The sequence below is a fragment of the Watersipora subatra genome, chromosome 7 (assembly GCF_963576615.1).
Source record: "Watersipora subatra chromosome 7, tzWatSuba1.1, whole genome shotgun sequence".
NCBI lineage: Eukaryota > Metazoa > Bryozoa > Gymnolaemata > Cheilostomatida > Watersiporidae > Watersipora > Watersipora subatra.
Window position 1 is genome coordinate 61,877,925 of NC_088714.1, and position 22,167 is coordinate 61,900,091.

At 35.4% G+C, this 22,167-nt stretch overlaps 1 protein-coding gene across 1 annotated transcript in view; it reads right to left on the reverse strand.

The window, feature by feature from the left end:
- Window positions 1-529: 529 nt before the first annotated feature.
- The window catches only part of LOC137400958 (uncharacterized), a 50,072-nt gene continuing 28,434 nt past the window's right edge, over window positions 530-22,167 (reverse strand). Inside the window, exons 11-17 of the mRNA XM_068087295.1 lie at window positions 21,658-21,793; window positions 12,994-13,107; window positions 9,921-9,972; window positions 5,974-6,372; window positions 3,411-3,533; window positions 2,140-2,184; window positions 530-687 (exon numbers count right to left, since the gene is read on the reverse strand). Coding sequence (XP_067943396.1) covers window positions 530-687; window positions 2,140-2,184; window positions 3,411-3,533; window positions 5,974-6,372; window positions 9,921-9,972; window positions 12,994-13,107; window positions 21,658-21,793 — 1,027 coding nt within the window. The remainder of the gene's footprint in view (window positions 688-2,139; window positions 2,185-3,410; window positions 3,534-5,973; window positions 6,373-9,920; window positions 9,973-12,993; window positions 13,108-21,657; window positions 21,794-22,167) is intronic.

The following is a 22,167-nucleotide window of genomic DNA, read 5'->3' on the forward strand; positions in this document are numbered from 1 at the left end:
ATGGTGAGTCCTTGCTGAGCCACAGTGTGTTGGTGGCTCTCCTTAAGCCTCTTCAGCCAATTTGCAGTGGTGTTATGAGTAGTCTCTTTCTCCCAGATGTCCTTCCAGAACTTTGAAGTGCTGGATCGGGGAGGATCTGACATTGGCCTCCGCTGTTCACCTTTGAACTGAGAATACACTTTAGATGGATTATTGATGAACAGTTTGTTCATTCTCGTGTTATCCCGCTCTTTGGTGTACCGCTTTAGTCGTGCCGAGAGTGCTACTAGTTGCTGTTTGGTAGATTCTAGAGCTTCTATTGTGGCTTCTCTTTTTGGACGCTCCAAACTGTGGTTAGACTTTTCACTGAGCCTACTAAATTTCTTGTGCAAGTCCTTGATCTTATTTTGTAGCCTCAGCTGCCAAGATGGAATGGCTTGAAGCCTTGTTGACAGTGGGTTAATACCCATCTCTTTCAAGACGACGGTTGCCGTACTGTAGATTAAGGCACTAGTCTCACTGATCGATTTAATTGAGATCAACTCCAGTGTCAGTCGATGCCTTCTAACAGCTTCTTGGGTATGGTCTTGCTAACTCTCCGTAGTGGTACCCTGCTTCCATAATCATTAGCAGCGGGCATCTTGTTGAGGATGTTTTCCGCAAGCTCCTTCATCCTTGGGTCAAGGTCAAAGTGCATGTCTTCTTCAACTTGTGAGTCAACACAAGATCGTGTATGTGTGACAGTGTGTGATGATATGCACTCCTGGTTAGTTGAGGTTACTTAGGTGAACTGTTCCCTAATTTCATCTACCTCAAGTTCTGATGAGGTGCCGCTTGATTATGTTGCTTCTCTGAGCTACAAGTTGTTTAGCGGTTAGTAGCAATTCAGGGCGCATGTTTATCCACAGTTGGTGCATCCTTCCCATATAGCTCCACTTTTGAGGTTCACTCATGAAGTAGCACTGCATGAGGTCCGTGTTATCAGTCCGAGTCCATTTCATCCGTTTTGAACCAGTAGCCCATTTTCCACTGCCTTGTCCTGGTTCAGCTACAGGCAGCGCGGACCTTGTTTGATCGGGCAACGTCCGAGCCAGCATGGCTTTGGTTATTGCACTCATCATAGAGGTTGTAGACGTTATACAAGCAAGGGGCTTGTCTAAGGACCACCAGAAGGGTGCAACTGTTGGGGTTTGAACCTAGGACCTAATGATCACTGTCCCAACATCTTACCCAACATATTTTATTCTTACCAACTGCGCTATCGGTCCTGTATTAATTTATTAAATATATATATATATATATAAATCTCCAAGTCTGTTTACCGGCGTTCCGTATGTCAGTATGTAATCTATTAAAATAGGGATTAAAATAATCTAATGATGAAAACTCTGCATCATAGAAGATTTGATCTTGGAACTTCCTGGTCAAGCACGCACACTGAATTTTTTGTATTCATGTATATTTTGTATATGTTATATATATATATTTGTGAAATATATCTGTTTGCCATTGTACTCAAGTGATTTGATTCTAATGGAGCAGTAGAGGAACCCGGCAGTTTCCTTTACGCTAGCCTACCAGATAGGTTAATCAAGTTCTTTGAGTAATTATTTTATTACCTGCACACTGCCGGTCATTTGATCAGTAATGTCATATAAAGGCAGCAAAACAACAGTATTACAAGGATTAAACTATAAGAATGACATAGATTTTTTATGCGGAGATTTTTGCTTTTTAAATGAGTTATTAATTTATTCATAGAAAGTAGTTCCATCGCAAACTATTTGATGGTAAAACATTATAAATAATATCGTGACTCTTTTAGTTTTAAGGACATGTAATGACCTACACATCTACTGCGGCATAGATTGTAGATTCAGGCTTGCTACGAATTAATCTAACGCATGTAAAACTGTTATGGGCTCAAGATATAGTAAACTAGTTCAATGAGCACAGTTCTAAATGTGTCTTCTCTAATAAAAGCAACTCAACACCCACAAAACCATTTTATCAATTCATCAGGTTTATTAAATGCATTACATTAGTTTAGACTGCTAACAATTTTAACTGCAAGACTTCTGACAAAAATATAAAATATAAATTCAATAGACAAATAATAATCTCAATATAAAATATAATGGCTGCTTGTTTTTGACTCACCTTGAAAAATTTTGTATGACTTGGTGACTTTGAGCAGCTTAAGCTCTGAAATATTTCAAAATATAAAGTTCTCTTATGTGGAAACATAATCTTGTCTAGTCTTCAAGACATTTTGACATTAAAGATGGATGATCATTTGTTCGTTTAAGGGCGGCTACCATTTCTTTTTCTTGCTTTACTCTTTCTTCTGAGTATCAAGATGATGATGGATGCAAATACCACCACTACACCAACTGAACTTGCAACAGCTACTAAACTTGTCGTCTGCAGCATTTGGTCAACATCTGCAATAAATTGTTCACCGGAATTTATTATACTCTCCAATTCAACATTTTGCACAAACTGCAAACTCACCAAAACTGCGTGAGTCTTTAAAGATGAATTTTATATTTTAATCGATTTTATCAGAAAATTATTGTTACTTTTTATCATTTGTGATTATTTATGTTTGAGGTAATCTGATTGTCATGATGCTTTTCCATTGAAATCGACAAAACATTGTTGTGGTTAAAATTCCCAGATTTAAACGAAAATAAGATAATGATGTTTATAGTTGCACTCTGGCAAAGAGGCTGAAAGAGAGATCCGTAGCGTTACAACTTCATGGCAGTAACCGGTGTCAATAACCAAAGAGATAGGCAGCCGTAAAATTGGTGACATCATTTTGATCTGTATTTACTAGTGTTTTAACTTAGATCAAGCTTTGTCACAGTTAATCTCAAAATACCCTGGCAATCAGATCAACTTTAACATTCAAAAAAATTGCAAATAATAAAATATACCGATAATTTCTAATAAATTCTGCTAAAATTTTGAGTAAGCTATCTTTAATGATTTCCTTGAGTTGCTATAATAACATAACTATCTCATTCCATATGTTAAACACATTAATGTAATATACATTGGCTAAGGCTTAGGCAACAGGCTATTATAGCAGCCTTCCACAAATCAAGTAAGATCTGAGTCAACTTATGTTCACCTCTACTTACCAAGCTTTTAACATCTTTTAAATACTTGAAATTTCTCAAAATATGAAAACTGTGTAACTACGAGTAAAAATGCTGGTAGGGCGGTGGAAAAGCAACTCTACCTAGTGCACGGTTGGACAAGCTCAATTGTGCATGCTTATTATTTATTACTCTAGAAGAGCAAATATGATATTTGCTGTTATTTCTTGCTAGCAGAATCCATGCAGGTTTAAAAAAATAGTGACCCTGTCAGCTCTAAATGGATATGGTCGGTGAAAAAGAAATTGAGAGAAAAGGAATTACTGGAGACATCCCCAGTTAGAGAGTTGGCTGCTATTCTTATCAGCACTGACAGCAGTTTTAAATAATTGAACCTGATCTCCTGTGCGTTGCCAGGTGCTTTAGACTGGAGGGCCACTGCTGTTTCTGACAAACATCACTCAATGTTGAGTTTACAACTCCCAGGTCTTTAATGTAAGGTGATAAGAAAACCATTTGCTTACAGGCTGGTATCTTATCAATTTAGATTTCACATATAGCTCTTATATTATTCTTTTATATAATTCTCTTATATAGTTTTGTGTAATCTTAATGTTATATTTAGCTAGCGTGTTAGCAATCTTGTGTGCTGGGAAAGGTCAGGGTAAGAATTCATAGTGAGAGGTCACAGTGAGAGGTCATGGTGAGAGGTCATAGTGAGAGGTCATGGTGAGAGGTCACGGTGAGAGGTCATGGTGCGTAATGACTATATACTCAAATACTAGGTGTTGCTACAAGGTGTTCGAGTGATGCACTAGTATTGTGTTGGCATTCAAATACGAGTTTTTGGGTTTGATTCTTGTTCATGTCTGATATCTTTTTCTTGCATCGCTTTGGACAAATAAGCGAACAAACACAGTTATTTCTATAGTAAAATTACTTGAAAAATTACTATTGTTTCTAAGTTCTAAAACTAAGTAAATAAATTACAACAAACTTTTACGCGAATGTATGCTCCAGCATGCGACAATTTAAACATGCGAAGCACTTATCAAACAGATTATCTTTTAATGTCAAAATTTGATAGTATTAGAAAATGCATGTAGTAAATAAACCTTCCTTTCTGACCATCTCTGCAAGAGGTTAGTTTAAAGACCCTCTTACAGATGAGGAAAATCACTAGTCAAGATAAATGAATGCCAACAATAATCTTTCTCGTATCCAGCAGCCAATTTTAAACTGCCTCTTTGCTTTTTACAATGCTTTATTTTGTAATAAATTTGTACATTTATTTTATATACACAATATATTATATATAAAATGAGTATCAAACCATATTTTGATCGAACTGTAAAAAAACAAAATGAAATGTGTTTAATATCATATAGAATAAAGTGTAATTTTTTGACTTTATTCAGAAACCATCATATACTAATTAATTAATTGATTAATTATGTAGTAACCCACCAAATAAAGTAACAGAAGATTTTACAAGTAGAATTAAACATTAAACATTAAGTAAGGTTTTGGACAGAATATTAAAATAAATGGAAAAGCATCAATTGCCATACATTCAATGAGTTACGGAATAGTTTACTTATTTGAAGACTTAAACTTTTGATCACTGGTGTTTTGTTAAGTCATGTCTAAGTCAAAGTTTGTAAAAACATTTTACTAAAGAATATTATATGTGATATCATATGTGATATCATATGTAATATCATATGTAATATCATATGTAATATCATATGTGATATCATATGTAATATCATATGTAATATCATATGTAATATCATATGTGATATCATATGTAATATCATATGTGATATCATATGTAATATCATATGTAATATCATATGTGATATCATATGTAATATCATATGTAATATCATATGTAATATCATATGTAATATCATATGTAATATCATATGTAATATCATATGTGATATCATATGTAATATCATATGTAATATCATATGTAATATCATATGTGATATCATATGTAATATCATATGTAATATCATATGTAATATCATATGTAATATCATATGTGATATCATATGTAATATCATATGTAATATCATATGTAATATCATATATGATATCATATGTAATATCATATGTAATATCATATGTGATATCATATGTAATATCATATGTGATATCATATGTAATATCATATGTGATATCATATGTAATATCATATGTAATATCATATGTGATATCATATGTGATATCATATGTAATATCATATGTAATATCATATGCAATATCATAGGTAATATTACTAATTTTTGGCGGTCTAACTCATCAATGTCCTTGTTATTGACCAGAATGTTCATACATATTTTGCCGTGGCTCAAAAACAACTAATTTTAACCAGCTAGTTGGTATGTGATGATAGTATGCTAAAAGTCGGACAAGTGATAGCAGAGACAAAACAAGAACAAACAAACATACATGTCTGTTTGGCGCAAAGCTGCTGAGTAAAACACTAGACAGCTGAGCCGGCTGGAGGAGACCAGTATTGAGCCTAAGAGTATAAGCGACCCTGTAGCAAGCCTGTGGCCATGTTTACTCATGTAATATTTTGTATAACTATATTTATTATATAAACTGATTTCACAAGGCTACTGCTCATTATTGCAAAACTGTGCTGAGTTGGTGGTAATCGTGAAGGATTTACAGTTGTAGATTTAGACAGATTCAAATTGCTAGTTTATAGTTTGTGCTTAATTGACTGGTTTATACACAGAAAGGTTTGCTCCCATCAAAATAATAAAACTCTTTATGATAAGGCATGGCCAGAAATTCAAAAACAGTATTAAAAGGTGGATGTTTTTCTGACTTGCATATTACAGCCAATTATATGTAGCTTTTAACTAACCTGTTGTGACTTTCTTTATGGTATAAGCTGCAGTGGGTTTAGATGCTGCAGTGGTTGTTGTGGGTAAAGTCATTGTAGAAGTAGGTGTTGTCCTCACAGTAGTGGTAGGGAGTGGCTGGACGCAACTATATCCTTCATCAGGTCCAAGAATAGGACAACAGGATTCACAGCAGTGTTCGGCTCCATACAGACATTCAGTCCTGTTTATCACGATTTCACATAATGATTCAATCGTGTCTCCGTGAGTGCAATTTGGGCCCAACCATGGCGTCGCAAATACTCGACAAGCTCTGCAGCAGTACAGCTGGCGAAATGGTGACCGCTGACATTCCCATGAAGTGACTTCTGAACAGTTTACGTTCCATTGTGGAAAATCTTTGTCTTCAAATGGACATCCCTCTGTTGAAATATAGCTGATATTAATTTAGGGTTTGTGCTTAGCCTCATGTTTTGGAATAAAAAATGGAAAGTAAATAGAGTATTAAACTTATAACCTATATAATGTTGCAAGCTTTTGAGGCAAGTTACAAGTTCATCATTCAAATTATCAGAAATTGGTGTACTTTAAATTGTATAACAATAAATTTACAACAATCACAGTTTCTTTGTAATAACGCTTATAAGAATTAACCAAACAGCTTTACTCGTAAGTTTAACAACCAATCTATCATTTGTAGGCATTCGACAAAATTGCTAAGATTTCTTTTGACGAACAGACTCTCCTAGAGAAATCATGTTGACACTATTTCTAGCAAGGTCACTAAATCATAAACTTAGAGAAATCATGTTGAGACTATTTCCAACAAAGCCACTAAGTCATAAACTTAGAGAAATCATGTTGACACTATTTCTAACAAAGCCACTAAGTCATAAACTTAGAGAAATCATGTTGACACTATTTCTAACAAAGCCACTAAGTCATAAACTTAGAGAAATCATGTTGACACTATTTCTAACAAAGCCACTAAGCCATAAACTTAGAGAAATCATGTTGACACTATTTCTAACAAAGCCACTAAGTCATAAACTTAGAGAAATCATGTTGACACTATTTCTAACAAAGCCACTAAGTCATAAACTTAGAGAAATCATGTTGACACTATTTCTAACAAAGCCACTAAGTCATAAACTTAGAGAAATCATGTTGACACTATTTCTAACAAAGCCACTAAGTCATAAACTTAGAGAAATCATGTTGACACTATTTCTAACAAAGCCAGCCACTAAGTCATAAACTTAGAGAAATCATGTTGACACTATTTCTAACAAAGCCACTAAGTCATAAACTTAGAGAAATCATGTTGACACTATTTCTAACAAAGCCACTAAGTCATAAACTTAGAGAAATCATGTTGACACTATTTCTAACAAAGCCACTAAGTCATAAACTTAGAGAAATCATGTTGGCACTATTTCTAACAAAGCCACTAAGTCATAAACTTAGAGAAATCATGTTGACACTATTTCTAACAAAACCACTAAGTCATAAACTTAGAGAAATCATGTACCCACTATTTCTAACAAGGTCACTAAATCATAAACTAGGCCACTAAGTCATAAACTCTGCTCCAGTTTTGCAGGTCATGCATCACCTCAAAATCCGCAATATCATTTTAGTATCAGTTCCTATTGTGCCATATGGAAAAATGACCAATGAATAATATTATTATTCATAGTGTACATATCTATTATAATCTAGTTTAAAGATATGTCACTATTGATTTATTTTTGTAGCAAAAATCATTTTGACTAATTGTAAATCTACATTGTATTCCAGCATATCTTATTCCAATGAAAGATCTTTTAAATTTTTGCATCTTCCTGCTTTGCCTATGCTAAATATTTATTTTACCTTAATTATAGGTCCAAGATCTTTTAAGGCTTGTATCATCATGGTCTATTTGAGAATCACAGGTTTTTAACTCATTTCAGCTTATGTAATATAAAAAAATTGCAAAAAACTTCTAAAAAACATTTTGAAAATATTTTAGCTAGCTCCTTTAATAATGTTCCTCTTATTATCTATGCTCAAAACAGAGAAAGTTATGTGAAACACTAAATACTGTCCTTAGGGGGTGAAAAAACTGAGTTCAACTGATTCAGGTTCATATTGTTTATTTGGAACCCAAATCATGAAAACGGAAATAAAAGCGTAACATAATGGCATGCAATATTTTGACATGTGTTTATATAAGCTTATATCAATAGGCAATTTGCAGCAATTCCAAGCAATATAAAATCAATAAAATATATATGTTCTATAATATGCAAATGCTACAACAATTACATGAATGATTGCTAATAATATAAATCGCATACCTCTATGGCCTTCTACTTAGGTAAGGCAGTAAAAAGACTTGATCACTTGTATGTCAAGCTATGAGTGTTGATAAAGGGTAAATATTAAAAACTACATGCTGCCAACTAGCAGAGTAGCTTGGTATAAATTGGTTTATGATAAATCAGCAAGGTTTATATACTGCTGGCTATAACATAAACAGATATACAATTTATTGCAAAATGGTAATGCAAGAGCTATGAATCTCCCTATTTTAGCTAAAAATACACAAAAAAGATTAAAATTTATTAATCTGATTCATAGGCAGCATCAGTGCAATCTACATGCATAGGTTATATAAACAAGCATCCCTAACTAAGCTATTATATTGTCGTTAATGCGATGATGATCTCATGGCTATTCCGTAGGCGCTAGGTACATGAGAGTTTGTTTACTACACTCCCAACTAAAATCTATTGATTTTACTACCATTTTTAGTACAGTTTTCCGTCCTTAGCTATTTGAGGCTCCACTAACACCGCAATCTTTGCTATAGGCTTAATGATGTATTGTGCTTTGTCTGACTTGTTTGGATACCTATGATTTCCAACTAACTGTTTGACTGTTCTGACCAAGCTATCATGCGACTTAATTTGTTCAACAACTTTTGCAATGTTCCATTGGTTTCTTACCACATTGCTTTTATTTACAATGACTACATCCCCTACATTCACTTTTGGGGTTTGCTGAATCCATTTTTGTTGTGATTGCAGCTGGCTCACATATTCACGTTTTTATCAAACTTAGAATTCATTAACCATGTGTTGCGCTTGACGCCACTGCTTAGGGCTATACATGTCAGTTTTCTCAAACTTGCCAGGGGGAGGAAGGACGATGTCTGCTTTCATTGTCAGCAACATATTGGGTTCAATGGCATCGTTTCATGTTCTACACTACTCAGAGGCCTAGAATTAACTACTGCCATTGCTTCGTAGAACAAGGTTCATAGTGTGGCAGTATCAAACCTCCCACCATACCGCTTTGTCAAGCCTGTGAGAGCAGTTCAAATCAAACATATTTGGCGTTCCCAAACACCTCACATGTGGCTTGCATGGGGCGGATTGAACATGAACTCAATATGTTCATTGATAGAAATTTTTCTACTGTTTCTGATTGTACGTGCTTCCTTGAATGTACTTGCATATTATGCAAGTACATTCACTTTGCCAGCAGTTAATCCATTCTTACAAATTGCACATTTATAAACTGTTAAATATTCTAATTTTAGTCTTGACGGTGTTATGATTTTAACAAAATAATACTAATCATGCATCAGTGAAAATCTTTCAAAATCTAGTTTACTATACCCAGCATCAATTATATTATTACTTGTATTGCAAAATGAAATCTCCAACATATTTTGCTTGATGAGAAGCTGCCAAGTTGGCTCATTATCTTTTGCTGCTTAAGGTTTCACTGTATTTATAATGTCAATAACTCAAGCATACGACTAAAGGAATATTGCTCTTTCAGCTATAATCAAAGTTTTTTGCCTTCCGCTAATAAAAATGATTGTCACTGAATTAAAACAGCACTGACTCTCATGAAGTAAGTACTTGCTGGACCACAACGTACCTGACCACAACTTACGTGTTAACTTAATACTTACCATCTAAAGCAGGGGCATCAGGATGAGTTACACAGACATCCTTCTCACACCACTAAAATAAAATAGAGAAAAGAATATTTTAGTGTTGTTTACAGATGTTTATAATTTATTTATGCTAAATTAAATTATTATTTATTTATTGATTCAAAAAGCTACATTGTATTTATAAAATTATAAAAAAAGAAAGAAATTTGTAAAATATTCTTATGTATTTCCACTAATGAGTCTTTTTTATATATTTTTAAAAATCAACATAAATAAATTGTTTAAGTACTTTTTTTGCAAATTCGACGTATTTCTTCACAATTATTTTGACCATTTAAAAGTTATTTGGTAAGTTATTGAATTATTAGTTCAACAGCTAATATTGACAATTACCTTTAATTTTAAAATTCCTATTTTTTGAAGGCCTGCTCATCTCCCATAAAACCTTCACATTTTACACTGCTACAAAAGCTACCTTTTACCCTGTCTACAGCCCAGGATAGACGCTTATGTAAAAGTCTAAGAAGTTTCCTGACAGAAAGGCTGACTAACCAGATACTTTGAATTGCCAGAGTTGGTCACCAACCAAACTGGCAACATGACTAGTGTGTTTTGGGACACAAGAGCAATTGAAGGCCGAAGGCTCTTGAATGATATCATGTATGTGTTGTGTGCAAAATACTTGGGACACCTATGCAATTATGCTATAAATGCTAACATAATGTTTAAATTGCTCTAGACTGAGTAATATTGAAGTTAGTCTTATAATTGTACACATCAATAAAAAGCTCAGAGTGTAAGGAATGCACTCATTTTACTTTTAAAGAAATAAAATAAATTACTGATATGTTGTCTCCATGTTTGGAGCACATGGACCATAATCTCCTTTCACTGTTTAGACCTGTTCTTCAATTCATTTGTCTCTCTAATTTGGCTTTTGATGCGAGTGAAAATTTCAAAACTGAATTAAAGTTATCTCAAAGACATTCTTTTATCTCATTTCTGTGCATTGTTTATCGTAACTCTCTCAGACATTTACAGTTTTCGTATAAAAGGCTGAGCAGAAGTTTGATAAATTCATTTGATTTCATCATGTCATCTCTTCGCGACAAGAAGTATTCTGTGGTGCACCTTTACAGTAAACAGAACAAGAATGTGAGAGAAATTGCTGCAGAATTAAAAATTGCAAAGTCTACAGTGCATAATATTATAAAGAAATGGAAAGAAGTTGGAACGATTGACGACCAGAGAGCGGGAAACAGTGGACGGAAACGAAAGTCAGATTTTCATAGTGATAGGGTCTTGCGTAGACTGGGTCGAAACAGCAGGCGTAAATCCTGTGCTGAGTTAGCTGTTGACTGGAAAAATTCAACAGGTGTGGAAGCAAGCAGGTTTACAGTGACGAGAAGGTTGAAAGAGGGCGGGCTAAGCATATGCCGTGCCAGGAAGAAACCATTGCGTTCATCTGTTCAGAAGAAAAAGAGATTGGATTGGGCAAAAGCACATCAAGACTGGGCAGTTGAAGATTGGCATAAGGTTATCTTCAGCGATGAAAGTTCTATTAATATTGAATGTCACAGTGGCAATACATGGGTCACCCGACGACCAGGAGAGGAATATCACCCAGAATGCATTGATCAGATGATAAAACACCCTGCGGCGGTGATGGTTTGGGGGTGCGTGTCAGCTAAAGGTGTCGGCAGAATTAAATTCATAAAAGGCACAGTCAACAGCACAAAATACCAGACGATTCTTAAAGAAAGATTGCTGCCAACTGCAAGACAGCAATATGGAGCCAGTCAGTGGATATTCCAAGATGATAATGCTCCGTGTCATCGATCCAAAGTTATCAATGCCTGGATCCGGCAGAATGGCATCACACGTCTTGACTGGCCTCCTCAATCTCCGGATCTGAATCTGATTGAATACTTGTGGAAGACACTGAAAAATATCTTGAGGAAAGATGGGAGAGCTTCAAAGCAAACTTGTCCTGAAAGAAAGGATAGTGAAGGCCTGGCACAGGATGGTATCTCAAGAAGAACTTCTGAGACTGATTGAAAGCATGCCCCATCGCTGCCGCATGGTTATTTCCAGCAAAGGTGGTTCAATTAAGTACTGATGTACCACTACACAACCCCAATGGTCCTTTTCAGGGCCACCAACATATGCAAAAGTTGTTCATTAGATTTTATAATTCATTTAGTGACATGAAACACAGTTCGAATTATGAACAAAATTGTGGAAAAATAAAGGTTTTCTGTAGTGACGAGCTTTGAAACCCAGTATCTCATGAGAAATTTCAACTAGTGCAATTATTTTATTATTATTAAATTTCTAACATTCTGAGGATTCTAAAAATGTGTGGGTTCATAAATATGTAACAGGAGTTTGATACAAAAATGATGTTTTACAGCTAAATATTAATATTCTTCTTTGCGTCCCAAGTATTTTGCACACAACTGTATGCCCCTATCATGTACTTGTTTGCCTCTATTTTGAAATCATGTTCTTAAGAAAACATTGAAAGGCATGAGTGTTTTCTTAAGAACATGATTTCACCATGTTTTATAGAACCACCACCATGTTTTTTAGAACCACCACCATGTTTTTAAGAACCACCACCTTGTTTTATAGAACCACCACCATGTTTTCAAGAACCACCACCATGTTTTCAAGAACCACCACCATGTTTTTAAGAAAACGCTAACATGTATAGTTCTATCTTGAAATTATGTTCTCAACAATAAACTGCCACATATACCTTTATCCTAACATCAAGTTCCTAAGAAACCACTGACATGTGTGCCTTTATTCTGACATCAAGTTCTAAAACATCGGCTAAGTTAGCCATTCCTTAATGACAGCGAGCTGAACTTTTGTTAGGTGGTGACATAAACTACCACAATATACGACTTGTTTTGTCATGGGATGCAATTTAGAAATTACAATAGTTTGTCATATTATTTTAAAAACTAGCTTAAAAAATTCTTCATAGCAGAAGAATATTGTATTTTAAACAAATTCATCAGAACAATATTCAAAGCTGACTAAAAGTTTTTTGCCATTTCATACTGTAAAATATACAAACCTTTTTGTTGCCACAGGAAGTATATTGCAGGGTATCTCTACTGGCTTGAGTATAGATGAATCCGCTTCCATTTGTACATTGTAGGTGACTGCATACCGTGTCAAATTTAGTTCTCTACATAGATCAAGAGTCTGAGTTAAGTCATAACTCTATTATAAGTCTCAAGTCTAGTATAAAGTATAATATTCTAGTTAGTTACGAAAATTATGACAATTATGAAAATAAAACTGATTAAGTTCTGTAATTGTTCTACAAAGCAGATTACATAGCCTCACAACCGAACAAGCGTACACAGTTAAGGCTGTCACATTTGATGACTGTTTTTAGTGGTAACTTCAGGTCAACCAGCTATGAAAGAGATATGTTAAAGACTGTCTTTAAAGGCCGCCTCTAAAGCTATGAGTCCCAAGCTAGCTTTACTATATAGAGTAATAAATAAAAAGCCTGTAGTCTCAGAACAAGTTCAAACAGTTAAGCACCATAAATATTTAGTACTTGATCAAAGAAAAAAAAATATATACACCAAAAGTTTACCTTAGCAAAGTTTACCAAAGTTCTTACCAAACTTATAGTAAGCTCTACTTTAGTGTCGAGCATTTTATGCTGACTTTTAGCCTATACTTTATTATGTATAAATATATATAAATATATATATTTATATATATATAAATCTAATATATATGTGTATATATGTATGTTTTTATATATATATATAAAAATACATAAAAAAATTGTTTCCTCACTCCAGTTAACCCATATGGGTGGTAATTTCTGCTCTAACTCGGGTCTCCTACCAGAGACCTGGGAGTTTGAGCACTCACCTCAAGATCTTAGCTGTTCCCAATAGCGCACTTTTCTGCAACTCACCTGAGTCGATTGCTGTCGGTATCTGGGCAAGCCACATTTTATGCGCCGGCGGTATTGCACCCAGTGTCCCAATGACTACTGGAATTACAGTTGTTCTTACATCTCAGCATTTTTCAATTTCTTCTCCAAGAGGGAGATATTTCTCTACCTTTTTTTTCTTTGCTGGTTGTATTGTAATCATTGGGTACTACTATATCTATTATAGTAGCCCTCTTATTCTCCTTGTCCACCACCACTATATCTGGTTGGTTTGCTAAGACATGCTTGTCATTCCTGATGTAGAAGTCCAAGAGGATCTTAGCCCGATCATTTTCATTGACCTTACCAGGAACATCCCACCAGTGTTGTGTTTTATTGAAGCGATACTCATCCCAAAAACCTCTATACACAGCACCTGCGACATGATTATGCCGTTCAGTGTATGCGTTTTCTGCTAGCTGCTTGCACCCACTGATGATGTGTTGGATGGGCTCAGGTGCATCTTTGCACAGTCTGCATCTAGGATCATCTCTAGTATGATAGATTTTTGTTTGGGGTTGCCTTGTTGGGAGCACTTGCTCCTGGGCTGCCATGAGTAGCGACTCTGTATTGGCTTTCAGGTTTCCGTTGTTCAGCTACATATATGTCTGGTGAAGATCGCCAACCTTAGATATTTTTGGTGGTAAGCTCCATGAAGAGGTTTCATGTGCCAGTCAATTTCCTCATCATCAAGGCAAAGCTCCATTGCCAGAGCAGCCGACTGAAATTCAGCTAGCAACTTATCAGAAGTGGCCATAGAGTCTGCATAGGCTTTGATGCTTTGTTGTTCCTCTTTTACTGTCTGCTGTAAACTTTTGAGTCCCCTACCGTCATCTTTCCTATCGAGATACAATCTAGTAGTATCAGATTTTGGGTAGAGTGCTCCATGCATGGTCAGCAGTTTACGAGTTGCTATATCTGTTTCCTTGATGGCTTCCTCAGTCCACTTTATTATGCCTGCTGGATATTTTATTACCAGCAGTGCGTAGGTATTTATTGCCATGACTTGAATTCTGGCATTGAGCTGGCTCCATAGGACCTGCCAAAGGCATTTCTTGTTTTCAATATTGGCTTTGTGATGTACCTCGACTTTGAGGTTGATGTTGCTTTGCATAATCCTCAAGTACTTGTACCCTTCTTCTATATCTTTGATGGTACCATTTGGCATTCTTAGGCCATCTGTGAGCATAGAATCATTTTTCTTAAGAATTAGCCTTCCACATTTCTCAATACCGAAGGTCATTCCAATGTCCTTGCTGTATACCTGAATGAGGTGTATTAGTGAATAAACGTCCCTTACTTTGTTAGCGTACAGCTTGCTGTCATCCATGTAGAAGAGGTGGTTTATCTTGGTGCCACTCTTAAACTGGTACCCATACTGAGTCTTCTCCAGTATACTGCTTAGAGGGTTTAGGCATATGCAGAAGAGCAGCGGTGATAAGGAGTCACCTTGATAGATGCCTCGCTTAATTTTTACACTCCCCAGCTTTTTGCCATTAGACTCCAGTCCCGTCTTCCATTTGGTCATTGACATCTTGATGAATGCCACAAGAGCAAGGTGAACATTGTATATACTGAGGCACTCAAGTATCCAACTATGGGGAATTGAGTCATAGGCCTTTTTGTAGTCAATCCAAGCTATGGAAAGATTGGTATGCCTTTTCCTGCTGTTTTGACAGACCGTACGATCCACAAGTAGTTGATGTTTGGCTCCTCGGGTGTTGTACCCAATTTTTTTCTGAGCACTGGTCATATAGCGACTCATGGGCTCTTTCAGTTTGTCTGCAACTATTCCTGAGAGCAGTTTCCAGGTGGTGGGCAAGCATGTTATTGGTCGATAGTTCTTGGAAATCAGCCCCTGCTTTGGATCTTTTATCAGAAGTACAGTTCATCCTTTGGTCAGCCATTCCGGATGGTTGCCTTCTTCTACTAGGCGGTCCATCTGCTTAGCCATTCTAGTGTGAAGTGATGTCAATTTCTTCAACCAGAAGGCTTGAATCATGTCTTGGTCAGGTGCTGCCCAGTTCTTCATACGCTGCACTCTGCACTTGATGTCCACTTCGCTGATGGTGAGTCTTTGCTGAGCTACAACATGTTGGTGGCTCTCTTTAAGCCTCTTCAGCCAATTTGCAGTGGTGTTATGAGTAGTCTCTTTCTCTCATATGTCCTTCCAGAACTTTGAGGTGCTGGATCGGGGAGGATCTGACATTGGCCTCCGCAGTTCACCTTTGAACTGGCAATACACTCTAGATGAATTGTTGATGAAAAGTTTGTTCATTTTTTTGTTATCTCGCCTTTTCGTGTACCGCTTCGTTCGTGCCGAAAGTGCTGCTAGCTGCTGTTTGGCAGATTCTAGAGCTTCTATTGTGGCTTCCCTTTTTGGACGCTCCAAACTGTGGTTAGATCTCTCACTGAGCCTACTACTTTTCTTGCACAAGTTCTTGATCTTATTTTGTAACCTCAGCTGCCAAGATGGAATGGCTTGAAGCCTTGTTGACAGTGGCTTAATGTCCATCTCCTCCAAGATGACAGTTGCCGCACTGTAGATTAGGGCATTAGTCTCACTGCTCGATCCAGTTGAGATTGACTCCAGTGCCAAATTAATGTCTTCTAACAGCTTTTTAGGTATGACCTTGTTAACTTTCTATAGTGATACCCTGCTTTCATAATCATTATCAGCTGACATCTTGTTGATGATATTTTCCACCAGCTCATTCACCCTTGGGTCAAGGTCAAAGTGCATGTCTTCTTCAACCCGTGAGTCAACCCAAGATGGTGTATGAGTGATGGTACACACACACACACACACACATATATATATATATATATATATATATATATATATATATATATATATATATATATATATATATATATATATATATATATATATACATATATATATATATATATCTGCATATTTGGAGTTGTTTTACAGTATGAAAGACAACTCTCAATAATATCATTGCTTTACGTAAATCTGTTCCCGAACACGGGTAATCCAGCTAGTATATATATATATATATATATATATATATATATATACCAGCTGGATTACCCGTGTTCGGGAACAGATTTACGTAAAGCAATGGTATTATTGAGAGTTGTCTTTCATACTGTAAAACAACTCCAAATATGCAATCTACTGAAATTTTTGTGCTGATTTGACTGCATAAACATATGCAGTTGTACATGTCAATAATGTTGGAAAGACTAATGGAAATATGCAATGGGTTTTACAGCTAGTCTACAATGCATCAGTCTCGAACCAATCAAATCGGAGTTGTCCTAATTTTGTACACAGAACTGATAATAAAATTGACATTGCTAGGCAAACTGAAGTTCTTCAAACTGGCAGTATTGAAAAGTTTTACATATTTTAAGAAATTCTAGAAAATATTTTGCTACTGCACTGCTTAGCTATCACTAGTATTTATTGAATTGAGACTTCTACATGCTTGAAACACTAATCATGACTCACCAGTTCTTCGTCTATAGCCTGTGGTTTGACATGGTATATACAAAATGTGCAGCAGTAATGTGGTCGTGTTGATAAAATTTATTATCAATAAAATCTACTATATAAACTACACATATGGCCTCTCGCCTTTCCAACGTAAGGCATTACATCTGGAGCATTTTTGGATATTTGTCCCATAGAAAAATTCTACCCTATACTGTGTTGCAGGACTGTAGTCAAGTGCAAAGTTTTCTGTCCATATGCGGCGCCTGGTAGCAGCTGCTGTAGTTAGTGCATCTCGCTGTTGTCGCCGTTTCATCTGCTCAGAAAATGCAGCTCGCCGAGCAGCTGTTGTAGCTAGTGCATCATGTTCTTGTCGCCGCTGCATTTGCTCGGAGGTTTCTGCACGTCTGGCCAAAGTAGGGGCTGCTCTGAGCCGTTTGAGTCGCTGCTGGGTTGGTTCAGTAGTCTCTGCACTTTTAGCGGTTGCAGCATCTATTCTGGCCTGCTATCGATGTACCTGTGTTTGTTCAGCGTTTTCTGCTCTTCTAGCAGCTGCTATTCTGTTTCATTGTAGGCGTAGCTGTGTTTGCTCTGCAGTTTCTGCACTTCTAGCAGCTTCAGTAGCAGTTCCGCTTTGTTGTGGGCGTAGCTGTGTTTGCTCTGCAGTTTCTGCTCGTCTAGCTGCTGCTTTGCGAATTCGGTCTCTTTCTCTATGGGAATCAATCTGTTTTTGCGTTTGGGCAGTAGGCTTTTTGGAAGGCATTGCACTGCTTCAAGCATTTCTAAAATTGAATGAGATGGTGTGCTTTTTTGTAATATACACTGCTCGCTTTCTTCCCACCGTCGCCTATCCCAACGCTTGGAGTGCCCGTGCAAGTTTTGTAGTAGCTGTAGTTTTGTAAGACTCGTAGCTGGAAAATAAGTAAAAGTAACTCAGCTGCGGAAGGAAATGAACATGTTTACTATCACAAACAGTGGCAAATCCAACGTTTTTAACCCTTTTACCGAAGTAGACTCATTTATGCGTTTTCTATGGTCGATCGCCATAGACGCATAGTTGCGACTTTCCCAGTAATTGCTAGCAACTGAATTTTATTATTCTTTGATAACATAACCGACGATCTTAAAGACTTTTATAGTAGTGACAGTGTTGTCCAAAGATTTCTCTATAAAATTAGCCTAAAATTTAATTTTAAATCTTCGTTTGAAAATTTCCAACTTGAAAACGAAGATTTTTTGTGCGAGTTCATTAAATGCGTTCGAGTTAAAAAAACAAATAACTACCTGTGTTAAAATTATAGACGATTCATTTTTTGTGATTACACAGATAATTAAAATGCACAAAGTATGGACACAACAAATTTTTTGTATAGCAGTGCTTGTTAACATGTTGGCAAAATGAAATATATAACCAAAAGAAACATTCTAGATCGAGTTTGAAATTGAAAAAATAATGTATACATATTAAGCAATATCGACAAAACGGCTGGCAGTAGGCCGATAGCTAAATTTGTACACGGGCGCAAGTGAAAGGGTTATGTAGTGAAAGTGTGGCAATTCATAGACAATACAACATTGATTAAGAAATGCTTACCTTTTTTATGTAGAAATTTAGTAGGAGAGAACTGAGTTTTCTAGTGACCGCAAAAAACCAACGTTCGCGTGACCTTCTCGGTACACGTTGGCAGTAAAAATTAATCGAATGTAAATTACTATTCATTAATTTATTTTATTTAATGATTAGTACATTGGTATAGCTGTATAGGCCGCCGAACTCAGGACGGTACTTTTTAACACGGTAGCAAATTTGCTGTTTCAAACGCGCCAGTGTCGTTGGGCGCCGTAAAGAGGCGCGCGCTAACCGGAGATGACGTGTTTTTGTGTAAAACCGATGAATAGGTTATATATAGAGGCGTGTACTAACCGGAGATTCCCGTTAACGCGCCCTAGATACCTAGTAGCGGCTAATAGTCCGAAAACTATGGTACTCTATAAGGCGGACAGATAGACAGACAGACAGATAGACGATTGCCGTTTATATAGTAGATATATATATATATATATACATATAACATGTTTTTTATATATATTTTGTTATATATAACAAAAATGTTCCATATAAAGTTTTTGTTATATATATGCAACAAAAATATTTTTCTATATAGTATGTATAGTATATATACTATGTACACTAGTATGTATATACGATATACTAGGAAAATAGTTGTTCTTATCTTTGCAGCTACTGGCAGTTTCATGACCTCTCCTGTCAATAATCAGGCTGCTACAGTATTACTTTACTGTATTAACTTATAATATAAAAAACCTTAGTTGTAATTATATAGGCCTACCTGTAGTTATGTATAAATATATGTGTATATATATACTAGCTGAATTCCTGGCGTTGCCTGAGTAATAAAAAAGTTTTTGGACACATAATTTATTTTAATTTTCCACATGCAACATTTAATATTCTAACTTTTGAACTTCATATCACTGTAAAGTGTTTTTTTGTACCGTTTAAATGAATTGAGAAAAAAACAACTGTAAAGGTTTTGAAACTTTTTCAAGCCACTGTAATTTTTAAATGTCATATAATGAAATAGGCGTTTTGTTGAAATAAATTATGAGAAAAAATAAAACTGTAGAGGTGTTTAAATGTAAATGTGAAATCATTATGAAGTAATGGCTAAATATAGTCTGTTTTGCTATAATTACAATGAAAAATTATATGGTATGCAATTATATGATTTTAGTTCATTTCAGTGTTTGCACCATTTGGCGAATATATCATATGGATGTATAAACTGGTACAGAAATGAAAAGCGATTATCTAATGCAATCGCTTCCTGGTCAGAATCATCAAGATCATCATCATTAAAAACTAGTAACAAAATCATATGCTAACCTTAGTAACTATAGTTACCTAAAATAACTTTAGTGTAGTTTTTAGTTATGATCTGCAAAAAAATGTAACATTACAATGAACTATGAGCAGAGTTCTTACCTTTAAAACAGGCGTGTAATATAAACGCTGAATCTAACTTATATGAATTTAGCTTAATAAAAACATACTTGAAGGAAGTTTTAGTATGCATTTTAGTAAACTTAACTAAAATTATATCACTGATTTGCTTGCGAACTCATTTTTACCATATTGGATGATGCTGAACTGAGATACAATCATCAAATTTTAATTTCAAGATAAATGTTTGTTGATACTGTTTGGCAGACAAAAATTAGCTCTAGTACGGCAAGGATAAAAAGGATCTTGTTTTATAAAGTTAATAAAGTTTACAGAGTTTTAATTAATATGTCATATAGCATGGGCAATTGAAAAAAGGGTATACAGTGTGTGATAAGAGTGAGAGAATTGTAAGAACCATGTGCAGCTTGGTGGGTAAATGTACGGTTTAAAGCTTGTGGTTGAGATCTTTGTGAGTTAAAATCCAGTAGTGTGAGAGCTTTTAATACCTATATTTTAATAACTACAGCTGGACATATCGGAATGCATACCGAAGTACACACAGACAAACTTTGATATATACATAGATTTATAGATGGATAGATATATAAATATATAGATACATGAGTAAAAGCGTAAGATCCGAGCAGAGGGCTCAATGATAAAATCAGAGCAAGTTAAAATCAATAAAACAGACTATAACTTTAGATAAAACACTTTATTACTATTAGTTTCATGCTTGGTAAGAGCAATCTTCAAATATATATATATATATATATATATATATATATATATATATATATATACGGTAGAAATTTGCTAGCATGTCTGCAGTCGCTGATGAGTACATTACTACTGTTCAATGAAACTAGGTGTTGCCTATTTACGATATAAAGTTTTTCTTTAAGACACAAGGCTCAGTTTTTAGAGCCATTGGCTAGCGGAATGGACTGCTCCAGTATTCTCCAGTTGATGGAATAATTAGTGTTGGAATCTTTTAACCACCAAGATTGCTCTTAGTTGAATCTTACTTTTAGATTGAAGAATGCCCTTACCAAGCATGAAACTAATAGTAGTCAAGAATTTTATTTAATGTTATAGTCTGTTTTATTGATAGATATATAGATATGCCAAATTCTGATTGAAAAAATACTAAATCATAACTGTCTTCTTAAAACAAATAACAATTTGTTGATTTAAAAAGCATTTTACAATTGCTGAAGCTAAAATCAACTGCATTGCTGTAACACTGACATCATCAACAAGCTTACCATCAAAACATGTAATGCGAACAAGCAACCCTGCAAAAGTGTTTGGTTGAAAATCTATTTAAATACTAAGTAATTCTTACCGCATAATACATATCTTTTCCATGAGCTAACTGGCACTGTGCATCCAAAGGTATAGCTTGTCTGAGGCGTCCAGACAAGCTATCTTCCCATTCAGGAATATAAACTCCAGCACCCAACAAGCAGTTTGAAAAGTCACTATAACACACAATTATATCATATGTTTTTTAACATAGCTCTCACCTTTTAAGATCTCAAATCTAAAGTTTCTCATCTCTCAAGTTAATGTGATCAGACAAACCACCTTTCCAGCTTGGACTCTACGATCCTTCATCTAGCAAACAGTTTAAAAATGAGGTATGAACATACAATGTTCCTACATCCGGTCACCACTTATGACCCCTTTATCGTTTTCTACTTTGCGACACTAATATACCCCATACATCATCAAATGTTTCACTTGGTAAATTTTGTTATTTTAACTCCTTCGCAATACTATTTGCCTCCCGATTTCTAAAACACGCCTGTTTGTCTTGCTATATAATTCGAGATTCTGGCTTGTCCCTTTTGCT